The sequence below is a fragment of the Ipomoea nil genome, unplaced genomic scaffold, assembly GCF_001879475.1.
Source record: "Ipomoea nil cultivar Tokyo-kokei standard unplaced genomic scaffold, Asagao_1.1 scaffold2921, whole genome shotgun sequence".
Taxonomy (NCBI): Eukaryota; Viridiplantae; Streptophyta; class Magnoliopsida; order Solanales; family Convolvulaceae; genus Ipomoea; species Ipomoea nil.
The window spans coordinates 500,165-521,450 of NW_017619349.1; the positions used below are offsets into that span (position 1 = coordinate 500,165).

Genomic DNA, 21,286 nt, shown 5'->3' on the forward strand with positions numbered 1-21,286 from the left:
CCTTTGAAGTACCTAACCCAACGTAGATGTTCAAATTACTCTTATAGATATGCTTTTTTTTTTTTTTTTTCAGGCCTTTAAATAGGCTTACAGGCCAAGCCAAGCTAATGGTAGGCTTAAGCTTGAGCCTAAAAAAAAAAAACCTACATACAGGCTCAGGTTCAAGCTTAGGCCTTAAATTCCTATAGCAGGCCCAGGACTAATTTTCAAAAACCTAGCTCGGCCCGGCCTATTTTCACCCCTACCGACAACAACAAAAATAGTACGTGCAGATTCATAGAGAAAATAAGAGTGTGTTTGGAAACTCAAAAAAATAATTTATTTATAGTTTTCAGTGTATGGATGTGCCTGAAAAATCAAGTCAATGGAAATCAGTTTCTATTGACTTGAGAAAATAAGGCTGTTTTGGAGGAAAATGACTTTCGTCAAAATTTGGCAGAAGTCATTTTCGACAGACCAAAATCGTTTCGTGGTTGAAACAATAACCCACAGCCAGTTTTCTTGAATGCAACCAAACATTGAAAATGAGACAATTTTTTGAAAAATGACCCATTTTCTAAAAAATATTTTCCAGAAATCATTTTCCGGGTTTTCAAACACACCCTAATAGTATTTGATGAAGGTTTGAGAACATATCCCGATGACAATATGACATCAACATCCAATAAGGGATTTTGGGCAATTTTTATCGTGGACCAAGGTCCACATAGCATTGTGGACCTATATTAAAATGATGTCACTTTGATATTTAAGTTTTAACATATTCTATAATTTATTCTATGGCACAGAATCAATACTCTTAAGATACACAATTTCATAACACGAGACACAAAAACTCACAACACAAGACACATACACATGTTATATATTTACTTATTATCATCAAATCTGATTTATGTAGATAATATATGTCCTATTGGCATATAACTTCATAATACACCACATAAATTCGTAAAATAAGACACACAATATGGTGTGTGTTACACACCTACTAATCTATTTCAGGTACAAAATTGCATAACATGAGACACAGAAACACATAACACAAGACACATACACATGTTTTTTATTTACTTTAGTTCAAGTACAAAATCAATATTCTTAAGGTACAGAATTGCATAGTATAAGACAAAAACGAATAATACAAGACACAATAACGCATTGTACAAGACACAAAAGTGCATGTTATATTTACTTTATTTCAAGTACAAAATACATACGATTAAGTTACAAATTTGCATAACATGAGACACAGAAATACATAACACAAGACAGATAGACATGCTTTACAATAAAACGAAAAAAAAATTGTATAATAAATTGAACAACAAACAATCATCATCAAAATTAAAATTCAAAACTACGTTCGTTTGAAAACTAACATCCAGACACAAAAATGATACATATAAATGGATTGGAATAAATGGCATGCATAAGTGGGTTAATTAAGTTATATTAGTCCCTAATCCTTATATTCATTAAGGATAGTGTAATATACTATCATAGTCATAGAACGAGTTTGGACTAACTACTTATCTAAAGTCATATATAGCAGGAGAAGACCAATTTAGGTCTAAGGTCATATTCCATGAATTTTAGGTGAAGTTGTTGTTCTGATTCATTAATGTTGACAATCAAATAAGATCATAATACCCTTTTCCAAAACCACATGCACATAATGCCACGGACGACAAGAGTGCATGTTCGAGAAATGGACCGATTCGGGATCCATACATGCACTTGTAATCTTAACTTATTGTTTTTCTCACTTCATTTAAGACTTAAAAAATCAACTCATAATTATATAAAAATATATTTGTATCTAATCTAATATTCGACATGACTCACGAGACTGACCCAGGGTCGGGCAAACTTAGTATGCACTAGACATGCAGCCATGGCACTATAAATATTCTTTACTCAATTCATTTTTACCAACAAGAATTCTCAATCCAACACTCTCTTACTCTTACCCACAACAATTCTCTATACATCCTTTTACTCATTACAAATTTTATTACTCTTATTTATATTTCATTCTTTGATTTCTTTCAACCTCTGAAATTTCAATACTTCAAATTTTTCAATTTCAATTTATACATTTTTAATTCCTTATAATCATATATTAATCTTATATTTTTAATTCTTGTACTCCTAATCTCATATGGCTTAGAGTGACAATCCCAGCAAGATGCTAATTGATTTTTTCTAATGTAGGAGAAAATTCACAAGAAATTGATCAACGTCATTTTTTTCTCCTCAAGGATCAATAGGTAGTGATGCCAATCTTCCTCCTATTCCTCCAACGGATAATGGGAGGAAACCAACATCATGGGTTGACAACACTTTGAAAAAATATGCGTTGAAGGATTCTCCGATCAATATTTAGTACATTGTAAAATATGTACAAATATGAAGAGGTGTCAAAAACCATTTTCTTAGCAATATAATTTAAACAATCCAAATATAATCACTTATAACTTAAACAATTCAAATGCACTTACAAGTTGAATGACAACTTTGGCATGAGGTGTTGATCTTGTGGTATACGTAGATTGAGCAACTCCATCTAAAACACCCTAACGTCTATTTCTCGTATCCAATTTTGATTTTTTTTTCTTATTGTCTTCAGAATTCTAAACATCATTCCACTTAGCCCATATTTCTTCGGTGATATAGGAAGATCTTGACTTGTTCTTCATGCTACTTATATAATCAACCTATCTTCTTTTTACCTATACTTACAAAGCATTATACACTAAATATGTTTTAGTAGCACTCCAATCAAAATACTGTTACAATACACAATATAAATAAGGAATAAAGGTCAAATAGATCATCTAACTACACACGATAAAATAATCAGGCCACTGAACTTTAAAAATCAACAATTAGGTCTCTAAACTAATCAATTTCAAACAATTCTTCCAATTTGAAAGTTTCCAACAGGTCAACAGATCATCCTTTCAAATTAATTATTTTTTAAAATTTAAATTTTAAAAATTAATTATTTAAATTAAAAAAAAAAAAAAAAAAAAAACTTGTTCCGGCCAGAGACGACCGTCTCCGGCCGGTTTCTTCGTCTCCACGGCCGGAGACGAAGAAACTCTTCGTCTCCATGGCCGGAGACGAAGAAACTCTTCGTCTCCATTGCCAGAGACGAAGAGTTTCTTCGTCTCCGGCTGGATTCCAGTTTTTTTTTTTAATTTAATTTAAAAATAATTAATTTTTAAAATTTAATTTTTTTAAAAATAATTAATTTGGGAGATGACCTGTTGACCTGTTGGAAACCTTCAAATTGAAAGAATTATTTGAAATTGATTAGTTTAGACACCTAATTGTTGGTTTTTTAGTTCAGTGGCCTAATTATTGTATTGTGTGCAATTGGATGGCCTATTTGACCCTTATTCCTATAAATAATATTAACCATCAAACGTTTTCCACCTAGAAAATCCAACTACTCAATGAAAGAGAATGAATCAAAGTAGGCATTTTAGGGACACATTGGATAAAAATTGGTATGTGAATGAAAATTACTACCTTTCGTTAATTACTTCAAGACAATACATAAAAATTAAATTATGTAAATTATCCAGACTACGTCATTTTCGATTAATGATTACAAGAAGTATACATCACAAATAATTGAGAAAATTAATTATTCAATTATTTTAGCATTTTTGCATAATCAAAATCTTATTATATTTAAATATTCACACAAATTTTAATTATTATCTTTAGGAGTGTGCACAATTCGGTAAAAAATTATTAAACGATCGTATCGAAGAATTTCAGTTAACAATTTTTTAATCAAAATATTTTAGTTCAGTCAATGGCTAAAGATTTTTAAAAATTTTGGTTATTGATAGTTTGATTATAAAGTATAAGTTACGTGAATTGTTGGTGTGTGTGTGTGTTTTACTTTTCACGACAAAAGAAACAATCATTGCAAGTTCCGTCATTTTGTAACGAAAATAAACATTAATTAAAAAATTAAATATTTTCACGACGGAAAAAACGATCGTTACAATTTCCATCGTCACCCTCCACCGTCAATTCATTGGCACAAAGATTATGCGGGAGTATTTCCTACTTTGTGCCAAATGTTGCAAAGGAAAAGTCAACTTGAACCGGACCGGAGTCCACCTAAAAGGCTAAAATGAGTGTAATTACCCACCCACCCACCCACCCACCCACCCCCTACCTAATCATCACCCACTCCTCCTTCCATTGTTTCTCCAACCCTACTCCCACCCCGCACCTACTCACCCCACTACACTCTCTTCTTTCTCCACCCCCACCCCCCACCCAACCCCCCCACCTCCCAAACTCTACACCCTCTCCTCACCCATGGAGAAACACTTATAATTTTTCACGTCTGCGTCAAGAAATTCACGGTATGTTTCATATTTATTCCCTAATTGCCTCGATTTTTTTCAAGAATCCTTTTTGGTAATTAGGGTTCTGGTTGTTACACTTTTGTGTGGGGTTAGAGTAATATATTCATAGCAAAGTTGACTTTTTTAGGTTTGGGAAAGTTTCAATCGGTTTTGTAGCAAGTCCTTGCTAGTTATTCGCGAAAATGTTGAGAAAATTTGAGGTTAAATTGGTCAGAGTTTAGTTCTCTTAGGTAAAGTTGCGATTTTTGAGGTTAAGAAAACATGAATAACGCCCAAACCACTTGTTTGGTTTTGCTGTTAAGTATACTGCGTTCTTACTTTTCTTTCTCAGAATAGTTTATAGGGGAAAAGTCTCAGACTGCCTTAGCTTAAATTTATATACAAAGGAAGCCTTTTCTTTCCTTTTATTTATTTATTTATTTATTTTTTTCACACAAGTGAAAAAAAAAAGTTAATATGATGATAAAGATTGGAATTTGGTAGATAAAAAGTATAACTTTTGTTGTGTGAAGTTGTGCAATGTACCAAATTTTGGTTTTTCACCGCTTTTTGTTAAGTTTCTTTAAATATAAAGGGGTAAAAAGAAAGAAACAGATCAGCAAGTCAATATCTTTCTGTGTGTGTATCTGTTGAATAAATGTAGATGCTTATTATTTGATATTTTTCGTGTTTACAGAGATGGAGTCCAAGGGATGTCATGTGTAAAGAACAGATTGTTTCATGTATGCCCGCTGCTGTGTTATCGAATATTCGCTGACTTTTATGGAACTGTTCAATTTGCCAACTTTCAGCTTTTGTTCGATTACGCTCTTCAGTCATGGCGGGATTAAAAGCATTAATTTGAACTCGTTTCTGGGAAGAGTTTGTATTAGGTCTTATTAATTATTAATCTATAAGTTTAGGGTGAAGAGTTATTAATCCCGGAAGTTCGACCCCCCACTCGTACTCCAATAATGAGGGAAGAGACCGGCTTCTTTGTCGTCCGGAAAGGAGATCTTGTTGGCGTGTACAAAAATTTGAGTGATTGCCAGACTCAAGTTGGATCATCGGTAACGAATCTTTTTTCTCTCATCTAATAGGATATGTGAGCAAGATTATTTTTTTTTTCCTACAATGCCCTTACTTTCGTTGCGAGTGCTCAGTGTTTTCCCTTCTTCATTCCCTTGACAGATATGTGATCCTCCTGTTAGTGTTTATAAGGGATATTCTATGCCTAAGGACACCGAGGAATATCTTCTTTCTTGTGGGCTTAAGAATGCTCTTTATTCTATCAGAGCCCAAGATCTAACTGAAGATCTTTTCGGCACTTTGGTACCGTGCCCTTTTCAGGTGAGACATTGTATAATTTTGTATGCAATTTCAGTTAGTCCATTTATTTTCTTCTCACATTAAGGTGGTGGCATATGTTGATGTGCTTCAAATCGTAACATAAGATTCTTTAGAATGTTACTGTGACGAGTTTTTTGAGTTCTTGAATTGGAGGTGTGATAGCATGATGGATGCCCAATGTGATTGCTACACTGATAGTAGGGAAAATTGTAATTTATGCCCTTCCATAATATGTCAATTATCAATGTCACTCCTGAATTATTAGTGGTGTAAATATTGCCCCTCAATTTTTAAAATGGTACATATATTGCCCTTCCCGTACTGTACGGGAGGGGTAATATATGTACCGTTTTTAAAATTGAGGGGCAATATTTATACCACTAATAATTCAGGAGTGACATTGATAATTGGCATATTATAAAGGGGCATAAATTACAATTTTTCCCTGATAGTATGATACTAGCTGGGAAATGACTAAACGAAATATCCTTATATTACCTGTCTTTATGACTTTCTTTAAACTTGTTATGCCATTTTGTTAACGTTTTTCTTTCTTCAGCAACCTTCTTCTTCCAAAGGTGGAACATCAAACGAGCACATTGCAAAGAAAAGGCCACCGGAAGCAATGTGGACGGACTATGCGGTAAGTTAACCTGCCCTAAAAACACCTCTTTTTCTAACGAAAACTTTCACTCCATACTTAATCTACCCCGACTCCTCTTCTAAGTAGTCGTAGTTACCAGTAATATTTGCTATTTTTGGTTAAAACGAATTTCGGTTTTGCCTGATATTAAATCACACGGTTGCAGGATGCTGTTGGATCAGCAGTTATGTCAAATGATTCTCTAAGAAAGCACGTGAAGTTAGAACATAAGGCTGACCCAGCTCTATCATCGGGTGTGAGTGGCTATTACGATGCCTAAATGCAAAAAAAATAAAAATAAAAAATCTTTCTGTATTATAATTAACTACGTTCAAATGTCTTTATACTTTTCGTAACAGCGCTCATGTTCTCTTGAATTTGACGGTGCCTCGAAAGGAAATCCTGGACCAGCTGGGGCAGGAGCTGTCTTACGAGCCGATGATGGAAGTTTGGTAAATAGTTCTTTTCGTTGAAGACTCTCTATTAGTCTACCCCCCCTGTTGGAAATTATGGAATTTCCGACCACCTGAAAGTGATTTTAAATTAAGAATTAAGTTGAAAGCAAAAAGTGGTCAGAAATAGCAATAAAGGTTTTTACGGACACCAAAAGTGGTCGGAACAAGGCTTTTGACTTGATTTAAGATCACTTTCAAGTGGTCGGAAATTCCATAATTTCCAGTAGTGCCCCTCCAAACATTTTCATTTTTTACGCATTTGAAACTTATTTGCTGTACAGGTCTGTCGGCTTCGTGAAGGTTTGGGTGTAGCAACGAGTAGTGTTGCTGAATATCGAGGCTTTATTTTAGGCTTAAAGTATGCGCTTAGCAAAGGGTTTCAAAGTGTTCGTGTTCAGGGCGACTCTAAACTCGTTTGTATGCAGGTTTGCATATTATTTCATGTTTCCATCCTTCCACCGATCTTCTTTACCTAATACGTGTAAAATTAAAATCGCGTTTCTGTCAAATAGATCCAGGGTCTTTGGAAGGTTAAGAATCAAAACATCTCGACCCTATATGAGCAGGCCAAACAACTCAAGGATAGGTTTATTTCCTTCCGGATAATCCATGTTTTGCGGGTAAAGAAAATCCTTTCATGTCTAAATTTAAATTTTCTTTATCTATCTTGTGACAAAAAAGGTGGAATCGCTCACTTCAGGCGTCCCCACACCTTGGCCCAACAGTTTGTGGAGGGGTAAAACATGGTGACTCAACTGACCAATAGAGATTAGATCATTGGTCTTTTGTGACAAATTTGACCTCTGTGACCAGTTGAGCTACCCATGCGGGCTTTTCTTTATCTATCTGAGTCAATTACATGTTTTTCCGTGCTTTAAAGAAAACCCCTTTTATGGCTATCAAATTTTATTGGAATATTATTTTATAGGAGTCAAACTCCGATGCTGATGCACAAGCAAACATGGGTGTTGATTTGCCTGGTGAGATTAATACATAGTTTCCGATCTCTAATGTAGAGCATTTCATCAAAATCGTTATTTGTTCCGTTTATAACAGATGGACAAATTCAAGAGGAAATCGACAAATAGCCCGGGGACAGTGGGGGGTCGATTTTAAGGTCCACTCCCGACGAAGAATGCAGAGAGAAGGGTTTTATGCTTAGCAGCCCGACTTTCATGATGTAACAATTGCTCGTTTAGCGAGATCTGCTGATACTCGACGTTTCTTCCCCAAAAGGTGGTGGTTGCACATGTGTTTTTTTTTTTTTCGCCCTTTTTTTTTTTTTTGCAGATATGGCTTAGCGTCCAGTTTTGTTAATGTTATTGCAATTCGATGTGTAAATGTTATTGAAGCGAAGTGGCTAGTAGCCGGCACCGACAAGAAAACACCATTCTTAAGCCTTGCATTCTCTCTGAATGGCACAAATCGAGGTATATCTGAGATATTATAGAGAAACACGACTTTAATGCTTGGCGGGAAACGTTTGGTAGTAGTAATTTCTTGTGTTATTTGCCATTTCTGTGTAGTTGGAAGATTTGTCGATCTCATTTTTCGTCGATGTACCATATAAGTTAAAAAGCCTATCTTGAACACTACCTTTGCACTGCAATATTGTCTGTGAATCTCATTGTGTTCTACTCATCCTTGGTGGTAGTAAACTTTTCTACCACAATGTGTTTATGTGCCTGAATTTTCACAAACTTCTAGTATCAAATTAGGGCGATCTTATCATACCCAATTTATTTTTGCACCAAATCTTGTTTCAAATAATATAGTTTATGGCAAGTGTCAACTTATTGGTTTTGTAGGTTGTGTTTAGGAGAGCAAATGGAAAAGTTAGCAATGTTAAGTATATAATAATAATAATATATAAATATAAATATGCAATCTAACTATCAACTTAAACTTTTTATTGAGATTGATTATATATTTTAATTTTTAATTTGGTATTAGAGTTAACCCATTATCACGTGTTGTTTAAAATCGATCAAATTATTGGCTTTTCAAGTCGTGTTTGGATGAACGAATGGATAGCAAGGTTGAGCGCATATATATAATATAGAAACGTGTAATTCAATTATCAGCTTAGACTTTTAATTGAGAAGAATCATATGTTTCAATTTGGTATTATAGTTAATTCCATGATTCATGTGTTGCTCGAAACCGGTCAAATTATTGGCTTTTCAAGTTGTGTTTGAGAGAACGAATGAAAAAGTTAGCAGTTTTTATCATATATAATATGTAAACATAAATGTACAATCCAACTATCAGTTTAAATTTTTAGTTGAGATAAAACATATGCTTCAGTTTAATACTAAAGTTAACCCAATGGTTCACGTGTTGCTCGGAGGCTTGAAAATCCAGCAGTTGACGTCCAAAATCATCTTGTGGTGTACAGATGTGCAATAGCAAGCCATTCAAAATTCATAGATTTCTTTCATGTGGTTCAAGCCAAGGAAAACCAAGAAAATCAAATATTTCCTTCTCTGTGTCGAGCTTTAAATTAGCGCGTTTTATACCACCCTGTATCATCGTCTACAATGTTAACGACTAGAAACACAAAATTGATAAGACCAAATCTATAACAAGCCATACCTGTTTCCCTTCAGAACCTTGAGTTGAAGGGAATAACCCCGTATCATCCAACCGGAAACCCTTGGCCTGTGCTAATATTCGAAGCCTGGGGAGAAACAGATGTGTCACAACAAATATAAACGCTTGATCCTAACATATGGTATCAGAGTCAGGTCACGGGTTCGAGTCCTAGCAAGAATAAAAACTGTGCAGTTAAGCCTAGCAGGTATTGGGAGGGGAATTGTTGGGTAGAGGCCGGTGAAAAGCCAAGTCCAGCACCAAGTGGCTAGATGGATTGTTCAACGGAAGCCTGAAGGCCTTGCCTCTCGAAAATGTAGTGGTATAACTGTATAAGGAAATAAAGTTATGTCTTCGCTACTAGCTATAGCTTTTGGCGTAGTGGTAAGTGTTTGATCCTAACAAGAACATCACGTGTAAATCAGGATATGCCAAGTAGAATTCAAAGAGAAATGGACACGTACCGCCTGTTCACAACATCATTCCCCGTCCAATGTACTAGCCCAAATGCATATATATTTCTTGGATACACCTAAAGACATGAATATATTAGTTGTAGATATAAAACACGACAGCCACACATGATACGAGTGATTAAGTGCAACACTGAAAACAAATTAGGTATGGTGATCACAAAATAACATTACAACACCTATTAGAAATTGCAAAGACAGAGTTACTCCATTGAATCAAAAGAAGTGTTTGAAATTTGACAATTCTGTCCAAGAATGGAAAATAATAATAATTATAGTAAGGGAAAATTGCACTTTTCGTCGCTAAGTTATAGGATAATTATAGGATTCATCCCTCTACTTGTTGGTCGTGCTCACTTCTCATCCCTAAGTTATAACTAACGTTGCAAATTTCGTCTTTTTTCTACGAAAACATTAGAGACGAAATTTTCAATGTGAGTTATAGCTTAGGGACAAAAAGTGCGCACGACCAGAAAGTAGGGATGAATCCTATGATTACCCTATAACTTAGGGACGAAAAATGTAATTTTCCCTTATAATAAAAGGACACCCCAAGGTGAACGTAAAGTCGGATTGTGTAATACCTACCTTCAAGTCAATGCGACGTCGCAGTTCTTGACCGGGATAGGTGCAAAGACCAAAATAGGTATCTACTCCTGAATCTGTACCCTGTGTCCATATAACTAGTTACAACACGAGACATAAAATCATTGACAGAAATGTAAATTAATATATCGATTTGGATGCCCATAAGGATGAAGAAAACAGATTTATTATTACTAAAACATTGAGGAGAGCCTAAAATCATAGATAAACAATAAATAAATACATGGAGCATTAGAAATGGATAAATTACCTCTTCACTGTGAATACTGAAGACCAAATCTTCCCTCAAAAACTTCATTTCTTTGAGACGCTTTACAAACCGAGGAAGAAAACCTATATGACTGAAAGAAGAAGAACCAGAAATATCATATTTTTCAATAGGTTTAAGAAAATGAATAAACCCAAATAATTAGCAAGAAAGTTACCCCCACCCCCGTTTTTTACCTCTTTCCATCAGGATGAGTAATAACAATGTCCATATCCCCACAAGATGACTTTCCGCGTCTATATGATCCTCCACACACAATAATAACCTGTGGTATAGTATTCATAGTAATGAGCGACCAGCACAATAAAGATTGAAAGTTCTACGATACATATCTTATTAAATTGCTAACATTATTACTCAATAAGCTATAACTTCGAAATTATGCACATTTTCCATGAATGGATATTGGACAAAATAAGCCATATTTGAAACCATTCAATCAGATACAGTGCTTACCCCAGGTAAAATCTCTTGTCCAACCTTCTGTAGAAGTTTATCCATCTCTTCAACCTACACGATTCATTACGTGAAAAAAAGAAAAAAAAAAGAAAGTATTGGTTTGATTTAAAATGAAAAGCAAAGGTGGTTGACCTCCTGACGTGGAATTCTTGTTTTGATGTCTTGAAAATATTTCAAGCCTAATCTTTGGGCATTTGTTAATGATTCTTCATTTTTTAGGTCATCTAGAGTTCGATGCCCTTTCTCGTAAAATTTTAAGGCAGTTGCTGGACCAACACCCCAAACATCTCCAAACAAGCTGATTGTCCGGACCTGAGAAATTCTAAAAATGTCAGTTTTCAAAAATAAGGATTAGGCTTTGAATGTGACATGAATATTCATAATTTAGAAAAAAAAAAAAAAAAAAAAATCTTGTGACTATGTTTCAGAAAAAAAATTATTGCATGAGAAATGCATCTTTAAAGTAGATCACTAACCTCAATCATCAATGAGCTTTTGGTCAAAGAAAACAGACAAAAATTATTAGTGAATCAAAGCGAAAAACTCTCAACTCTACCTTTTCATCCTTCTCAAAGTGCTGCAATTTGGAGAGCTTCCCAGTGTTCACTATTTCCTGAATCTGCAATTACGAAAACCGTTCCCTTTTATCTAGCATCCTTTTGCTTAATAATGAAGGCACTAGAGACTGGAGACTCGACAAACATAAAGAGAATATTCCTAGCAAAGAAAGTTAAAAAGTAACAATACAGTTTACTTACATGTTCTTGTAATGACCTTCCTATAGTAGGAAGCTTTTTAACTTGGTCTATACTCTCAATTTTGAAAGGAAGTTTCTCAATAACTTGGATGGCTTTGTAATAGCTAAATGACCTTCGATCATCACCAAGTGCTGAAATTGAAGATTGATGACTTCACATAAGACTTCAATAGCTCATGACATAATTTCGAGGTATAAAAAAGAATGGAAAGAGCACAAGAGTGTTATTTACCCCTATAAATGTCAACAAGTTTTCCAAATATCTTGGTAATATTCCTGTTTAAATTGGGAGGCTCATAAAGCAACGATGATTTTGATGTTTCAGCCTGTTCAATAATGGCACAAAAGTACAACACACAGTTCAGCAAGATATGCGAGTATTTCTGCTGGAATCTTGCACGAATAGTATCTTAGGGAGAAGGGATTGCCTATTCTTACAGCCTCATCACAAGGATAAAAGACCGCCTCACTGAAGATTTCTGGGCTCGATGAGCGTGATGAACATTCAGAGGTGTTTGCAGTATCTACTAACTGATGCCCAAAGTGGTCCTTTGTGTCAACCTTGTTTTCTTGATTCGCAATATTGCCACCCTCAAAAGAGATTCTGCTCTTTTTTTGAGTAAATTCACTATTAGTACAATCACTTGTGTTATCTGCCTTACAGATCTCTTTATTTTCCCCTGATTCTAGGGATACGATATACAAATCTTCAGCCACCTTTTCTCCCTTTGTCAAGCTGTCCTCCACCCACTGATATAGGAGCACTTTCTGGATAGCATATAAAGACCAAAACAGCAATAGTTCAGACACTTCATCCTAATAATGGTTTCAAATTGAAACAACATAAAACCGTGACAGAACTTCAGAAACCCTATTCTTACACTTCCAACCAACAACAATTTACTCAACTATCCCTAATGAATGTTATCCAAAGCTCAACGTGGAGATTTGAACCCATGACCTTTAGTCTGGCTCTGATACCAAATTGAAGCATGTGCTCCATCTCACTAAAAGCCTAAGCTGATAGTTGGATTGCACATTAGTGGTTATATGCTCAATAATCCATATGCCAATTTCTTGAATAGAATAGCCTAAGAAGCTAATAACCTCGACAGATGGGGGAATGAAAATCAGAATGTAAAATTACTTCTCACATCTCTGCTAAAAACGAAGGCAACATAAATTCACGATATTAAATGGCAATAAATTGACAGAAAAATATGAGTTAGAGAACATATATAAGCATAGTAGTATTCCTTTAGTACTTTCAGTTCCAGGCTCACTGATCCTTCAATTCATCTAATTGAGAATATTTTAAAAAACTAACAAGTTTACAGCTATTGCAAAGGGAAAAACTCCTATCAAGCTCAACAACACAGTTCCACATGCAATTTTCAACAGAAATTCATGGCTGAAACAATACCAGAATTCAAATTTTAAAAATTTTCATATACAAAACAAGAAATAAATGGCCATTGTTGAACTATATGTAAAGATAAATATAAGGGATCAAAGCTTACAGCTTTTGACCTAATTAACCGCTGGTGATCAACTTTCTTAAGAAGAGAATTTGCATCCACGGCAAAAACATGAGTGACATTTTTGGAAAAAGTGCCCTGTATGCTAGCCCCCATTTGCGTCAATCTCTGCTTCCATATCTACCCAAAAAAAAAATTAAAAAATTAAAAACAATTCAAAAAAATGAACAAGAAAATCTGAGTACAAATATTTAACTAGTTTTAATGAAATTGTCTAGTAAACAGAAAGAACCTGTAGCCGACGAGTTTGGACTCCGTCTTCGACTAAGAAGACGACCATTCTGCTGAACATTCCCTGAGGATCAGAGGGCGGAGATTTGATCTTCTTTGGTGGCATATTTGGGTCAAATTCGAAGACGAAGAGTGTTAAGCTTTCCGGAGAAGACACTGGAGAGTGAGAAGAAACACAAATTGGAGAAATTTATTTTGTGAAAAACAGAAAAAGCGCCGAATTGTTTTTGTGAAAGAGTCATTAATTTATTTTCCCAACTTACATCAAAGTTATCTTAAACCTTTAAAATTTTTGTGAAAGAGTCATTAAATGAAGTAAATCATGAATTGTTTCGCCCGTCTCCAAGTTTTCACCTCTTACCTATAGGTTCTTTTATCTGTGAATTTGTTTATTACAAGTGAATCTTACAATTATATCAACATATTTTTAATTCACAATTCTTTAATAATAATAATAATAATAATAAAGCTTTAAAAAAATATTATCATTACTTAATAGTTTTGGGCAATTTATATCATGACCCTCCACATAACATTATGGACCCGATATCAAAACGACGAGTTACAGAATTACTACTCATAAGGTACATATCAATTTTATTTTAATAGGGGAGAGAAGATAACTTGTTACAAATATTCTTTTTTTTTTTTTTAATGATGAGAGAAGCCGCAGTCATTACGTAATGATGTCCACTAGGAAAACTCTGTTTTGGTCCTCACCTCTATGCCGCTTACCTGGAGGATGTGCGTGGATTACACCGACCTCAACAAGGCTTGCCCCATGGACTCCTTCCCCCTGCCTAACATTGATTAGCTCGTGGACGAGACAACCAGATGTGCCATCGTGAGCTTCCTAGACGTCTTCCGAGGGTACTTTCATATTTTTATGCATGAAGAAGACAAGGAGAAGACGGCCTTCACGAGTCTTCTGCTACCGAATTTTTTTTTTTTTTTTGTAAGTCTGTAACTCTTATTCAAATGTTCTCTTTAAATAAAGACAACGTTAATTTTATGACCTTAAGCAATTATATAGACAAGTTAACACAATCACTTGATTTTGTTAAGAAAGAATGAAATGTGGTGGTTATATTCTTTATTCGCATCAACATTTGGCCTTATGTGTTGAGTCATTGAGTCGCCGTGATTTACATCCTCTCAAATGATCTATCGGATTAGATGTGGAGCCTTTAACATTGGGAATTCAATATTTTAAGAGACGAAAAAACATGAAAGGTAAATCGATTTAAGATTTTAAGTACAAAGAAAACTTTTTATTGCCTTTAAAAATTAGAAAATCAAATCATGAACCCTCTCTTTTGCAAATACTTATACATTTACATCGCACATAATTAAACTCATAAATTCTACTAATTATTACACATGAACTTAAGAGAATATCAAACATCATTTAAACATATATTATTAGAAAAATATACAAATATTCTATTGAACTATTTGGGGATAGCAATTAAGAACCGATAAAAAAAATAGTATAAATAGTTAATTAGCTCAAATTTTTTGTATAAAAAAAAAAGTCAATAACGCTACTACAGTGATGTTTGAGGAATTTTCACATTTGCTTTGTGCGTATCCAGAAAGAAGGAAAAAACTTTAAAAAAAAATTGTTAGTAGGGCAGCTCGAGGGACCTGAAATCAAAGCATATTGGTGGGCAAATTATGCCCTCGATCCGTGTCCACAATACATTATGGACACGAATTTAAAATGATGTCATTTTTTAAAAAAATGCGTCATTTCAATTTAAATTCTTTTTTTTTTTTTGATTTTGTCTCGCTGTTAACGACGTTAACGGCATTATTTGTTTGTACCATTATGAATGTAAGTTATAAAATTATAAACACAGAACTCTGACATTATGAACTTACAATTATGAACATACATAGAGCTTCGAAAATTATGAAGTTACAGTTATTGAATTATGAATGTACAGTTACGGAATTATGAATGTACAGTTATGGAAGTATGAATGTACAATTATTGAATTATGAACATAGAGCTCTGACATTATGAACTTACAATTATGAACATATAGTAATAAAATTATGAACATATACTCCTATAGCGAAGCGGTCTGAAAAAAATTGAAGATAATAGTGCCATTAACGACACTGTTACCCGTGTCCAGCATAGCATAACGATTGATATTGGTGTCGGTTGGACTTACAATACCATTAGGAAAACAAGTCAAACTACAATAATCAATAATATAATATAATTTGAAAGAATAATACTCGGAAGACCAATTGAGAATTAAGTGATTAACTCATAAAAATAATTAATCGACTATGGAAACTTTCTAAAAACCTAATAAAATATAATGAATTTAAAAAAAAAAAAACATATATCAAATTAAACATGAAATATAAAATAAAACGAACTCAAAAAAACACATAAAATTAACAATAAAAATTAAACTAATAAATAGATCAGAGCTCATTATGCATTTGAATTAAGCAACTAATTAATGTCTTGAAATTTGAACAACACACAAAATTGAAAACAGATTTATTCATCATTCTTAAATGTCATGACGGAGCCTTCAATTCTTGGATTAATCCTCCTTCTTCTTCTTCTTAAGAGTGTCGTGTGGGGTTCTTCCATTTTTAGTGTCCTTGTCTAGTTCGAAATTTGGGCCAAACACTATTTCACCAATCTTCTTCTTAATAGTGTCGTGTGGGATTCTTCCATTTTCGTCTAGTTTGAAATTTGGGTCATATAATATTTCAGAAATTCTGGACAAAAACACATGCTGACAATCCAGTAGGCCTTTACCAGGCCCGCCTCTAATGTTAGTTCTTCTTCTTTAGACCATATATTTCAAAAAGCTTGAACATAAGCACATACACACAATCCTGCAGGGCCTTTTCCTTTTTCACATCTAATTTTACTTCTTCTTCTTCTTCCCTAGAAAATACTTCAACAATCCTGGATACAGTCACATGCATATAATCCTTAATGAACCTTTCGAATTCCACCTCTAATGTTACTTTTTCTTCTTTGCTATGCTCCTGTGGGACTCGATAATCACCGCCGGGAGGAGGAGATGAAGAAGGGCTGTACGGATATGGGTATGAAAAAGGCTTGTACGAATTAGAAGGACGATACGAAAAATGGACATACCATGGAGAATATGGAGGAAGAGGAGCACCGCCGCCATCAGGTATTCTCACATTAAGGTATCGTTTAAAATCTGCCATGCGTCTCAATATTCTTCTACTCAATGGCTTCCTTTCAAAAATATCAAAAATAAAAATAAAAATCTAATAGATAAGTATTGATAATTGAGTAAATTAATCTAAGAAGGGTCACAACAAAATATTTTAATTCACTCAGTGATTAATCGGTAAGTAATAAGCGAATATAAATCACCTTGGATCAAAATCGCATAACGAAAAGTGACATACAACACAACCAGTGAATCACCATGTAATAGCAATTGACATGTAGTTGATGAAATAAAGAGTAACAATCAAAAGCAATAATATATGTAAAATATAGAGAAAGTACCACAGAGGAGAGCGAGAAGATGTCGAATTGAAGCTGCGACCGAGAAGAAAGAGCAGATGCGTTATGTTGGCTTATATAATTACTAGTATTTGCGTCTTGCAATGCAAAGAATAGATTTCTTGTAATATATTAAGAATATTTAATTGATATATAATTATTTAAATTTGAACATCAATTTCCTTTTTCAATTTACATTCTTAATATTCGATAATCTCTTTTTCTATTTTAAGTCAATTAGGGATGTTTATTATTTTTAGTTAATTAATAAATAATATTCGTTTCCTTTTTCAATTTGACTATTTTTCAATCGGTTTCCTTTTCCATTAAGATCCTTTTATATTTTTAATTAATTAATAATATTAGTTTTCTTTTACAATTTACATTTCCAAGTGTTTGGGCGGAAATATATATATATATATATATATATATATATATATATATATATATCAATTGTAAATAATATTTGTGTCCAATGTAATAAAATGGGTTAGATAGAAAGTAAAGTAATGAAAACATTATTATTATTATTATTATTATTATTATTATTATTATTATTATTATTAAGGTAATAACATCACAGTGAATATTTGTTGGAAACTAAAATAGGATAACCATATGAGGATTGTCACAATACCATATTACTCATTACTCAATATAAATAAATATAGGTACTCACTAGAAATACTATAATTATGAAATGTTACTAAATAATAGGTTTTAATTAATTACCATTATATATTTGCTTACCAAATAAGATTTATTAATTATTTGACAAAAAAAATATTTAATTAATTGGGTAAAAAAGTTTGGACAGAAAAATGAAGGAGGAGGAATTATATATATATATATATATATATATATATATATATATATATATATATAGGGACGCACTCAGGTGCGAATAAATGCCCAGGAAGGAAATGCGAACGATTCAGCGCGCGACACGTGTCCAGATCTAATAACTTAAAAAAAACGCGGTGGCATTTTCGTAAATAATTGAACATCGAAGTGCAAGTAAAATCTCTTATAAGTGCACCTATTTTCACCTATAAGTGCATGTAATTTTGCCTTGTTAGCATTCACTTTCCACAACCATTCATGCACCTGGGTGTGCTTATAACTATATGTGCAACTATTTATAACTATAGGTGCAACTACTTATAACTATAGGTGTACCTACTTTCACCTATAAGTGCATGTAATTTTGCCTTGTTAACATTCATTGATCTGAGTTCAGCGGGTAGTAATACTCCTGAAAACCACTCGCAAACATTCATACACCTAGATGCAACTACTTATACCTATGTGTGCAACTACTTAGAACTATAGGTGCAACTACTTAGAACTATAAGTGCAACTAAGTATTGATGCTCAGTGTAAATTTTTACTTGCACCTATAATACATTTTACATGCACTTGTAATACATTTTACTTGCACTTCGATGTTCAATTATTTACGAAAATGCCACCGCGTTTTTTTTTTAAAAATCAGTGTTTCTCATCCATTAGATCTGGACACGTGGACGAACAGAATCCATTCTTATTTCGCGCCTGGACGAGCCGTTCGCACCCGAGTACAAGACTATATATATATATATATATATATATATATATATATATATATATATATATATATATATATATATATATATATATATGTAGGGAGAGAGATATATTATTATTATTATTATTATTATTATTATTATTATTATTATTATTATTATTATTATTATTATTATTATTATTATTAAGGTAATATCACGTTGAATATTTGTTGGAAACTAAAATGGGATAACCATATTAGGATGGTCAGAATACCATATTATTCATTACTCAATATAAATAAATATAAGTACTCAATAGAAATACCATAATTATACAATATTACTAATTAATAGATTTTAATTAATTTCCATTATACATTTACTTACCAAATAAGATTTATTAATTATTTGACAAAAAATATTTAATTAATTAGGTAAAAAAGTTTAGGTGAGAAAATGAAGTAGGAAGATTTTATATATATATATATATATATATATATATATATATATATATATATATGTATGTATGTATGTTGTATCATGTTAAATTTGCTGATTGAATTCAAATTGCATCATGTTGAAGTGAGAAGATAATGGATGTTGTATGGAAACAAAAAATGGCAAAAACTTGTGTGAGACCATCTCACGAGTCTCAATCGGTGAGACTGGTTGGATCTTTGATTAATGAAGTCAAAGATTAGACTCGTCTCACGGATTAAAACACGTGAGACATTGTCACACAAGTGTTCTCCTTTATATTTTTATTGATTGGTTGTTAATTAATCAACCTTGTTTTTCGTTAACAAAAAATTCCTAAATAATAAAATATTGAAAAATAATGCAATAATGACCTACAATTGATATTTAAAAACATAATATGAATCAATCCATGTTACGACACCATTTTTAGATCCATTTAATCTTGACAACTAAATTAAGACCGTCAAAATGAACTTTACCCACTCGCCCCTACCTAAGTAGGCGTGGGTTTGAATTTAGCAACTTGTCATGTACACAATCTAAAATTTCAGTCACACAATCTACAATGGAGTAATTTGCGTGCATCCATGTTAACGTTAAGTCTCACAGAGGGAGATGGTCTCATTGGAACATCACCATATATATATATAATAGTTATTGAATTTTAGAGTAGCTTGGTGGTAATAAGTGTTATGTTATTGAATGAGGTATTGGTATTAAATCCCACTAACAGTATATATCAAAATAGTTATTTAATGTTGGGGGTAGTTTGATGGTAGCAAATACTTCGTATTTTGTTATTGTATGAGGTCTAGGGATTGAATTTCATAAAATATGTATTTTTACACCCATACAAAAGAAAAGAAAAAGTTCGGCTGGTCTGCAAATTAATTAAGATGTTTGATTCGTTTTACTATATACAAATATTTATATATATATATATATATATATATATATATATATATATATATATATAATTAATTAATTAATAAATCATGTGTCAAAAAATTTCAGTCTACAGCAATAATATTCAAAATACAAAATAGTACATATGTAAAAACATAATACAAACTACTACTATTACTATTACTAGCCTGCGGGTTAACCACGGTCTGCATAGACTAACCCACATAGCCCGCCAATCTACACGGATAAAAAATTTTAAACCCTAACCCATCCCACCGCAAGACTTTAGGACGACTACTACTACTACTACTACTCACTTTAGCCTGCAGGTTGACCATGGTCTGCGTAGACTAACCCACATAGCCCACCAATCTACACGAATAAAAAATTTTAAACCCTAACTCATCTCACCGCAAGACAATTTAGGACTGATTCGTGAACTTTAGCACACATTGACACCATAGTTCATGCAATTGTATTAATGATTACATTTTCAACAAGTAAACAAATATATTATTAATTTTAATCTGAGTTGAAATACATTGACGAATGACGACCAAAAGAAAATGACAAAAAGATACAGGAAAGATGGTCTTCCAAAAGCAATGTCTGGCTAACAGTTTCTGCTTTGAAAAAGGATTGTATACCGGTATATCCCAATAAAGCATTTATCAACTTTTATTTTATTCAACCAAACTATTTTTTGGTTTATATATTTGTCGATATATATATTATTTAAAGTCATCATAAATTATTATATTTCTTTTTAATTTATCTTTCTTGGATTTTAAATATCAATTCCATAGTGTATCACGTCAACAAGTTGTAATTTAACTTTAACGAAAAATACGCTATACGCCTTAATATTTATTATGATAAAACTTATAACGAGTTATCATTCCTTTTTTATTAAAATGTATTATTATTATTATTATAAGAATATAAATTGACATGACATTATCCCAGTCTAGAAAATATGATGAAATGCAGCATAGACTTAGCTCACTAGTTCAGTAAACAGTATTTAAAAGAAGAGATCAAGGTTCAAATATGGACAGCGGCAGTGTGAGAATTATGCT

General features: G+C 32.9%; 2 protein-coding genes across 5 annotated transcripts; one reads left to right on the top strand and one right to left on the bottom strand.

The window, feature by feature from the left end:
* Positions 1-4,287: 4,287 nt before the first annotated feature.
* Positions 4,288-8,494, top strand: LOC109160946. Of its 3 annotated transcripts, XR_002050837.1 has the most exons (11): positions 4,288-4,397; positions 5,077-5,449; positions 5,571-5,729; positions 6,289-6,372; positions 6,539-6,628; positions 6,729-6,824; positions 7,109-7,252; positions 7,340-7,447; positions 7,756-7,807; positions 7,884-8,063; positions 8,180-8,494. XR_002050837.1 is itself a non-coding variant. In XM_019309208.1 (10 exons), exons 2-10 carry the CDS (start codon positions 5,354-5,356, stop codon positions 7,913-7,915), a joined length of 861 nt encoding a protein of 286 aa, XP_019164753.1. In that variant the 5' UTR covers positions 4,288-4,397; positions 5,077-5,353; the 3' UTR covers positions 7,916-8,493. The 3 variants fall into 3 exon arrangements, 2 of the variants coding, with proteins under 2 accessions (XP_019164753.1, XP_019164754.1); XM_019309208.1 differs by having other exon boundaries at positions 7,884-8,493; XM_019309209.1 differs by having other exon boundaries at positions 6,732-6,824; positions 7,884-8,493.
* A 450-nt stretch (positions 8,495-8,944) lies between these two features.
* Positions 8,945-13,943, bottom strand: LOC109160939 (DNA polymerase lambda). 2 transcript variants are annotated; one of them, XM_019309196.1, is made up of 14 exons: positions 13,753-13,943; positions 13,503-13,640; positions 12,421-12,750; positions 12,215-12,308; positions 11,984-12,114; positions 11,782-11,844; positions 11,358-11,537; positions 11,223-11,276; positions 10,943-11,031; positions 10,749-10,839; positions 10,481-10,561; positions 9,884-9,951; positions 9,456-9,507; positions 8,945-9,356 (listed from the first exon to the last, which is right to left on the bottom strand). In XM_019309196.1, exons 1-14 carry the CDS (start codon positions 13,855-13,857, stop codon positions 9,252-9,254), a joined length of 1,581 nt encoding a protein of 526 aa, XP_019164741.1. In that variant the 5' UTR covers positions 13,858-13,943; the 3' UTR covers positions 8,945-9,251. The 2 variants fall into 2 exon arrangements, with proteins under 2 accessions (XP_019164741.1, XP_019164740.1); XM_019309195.1 differs by having other exon boundaries at positions 8,945-9,350; positions 9,423-9,507.
* Between the last annotated feature and the right edge of the window lie 7,343 nt (positions 13,944-21,286).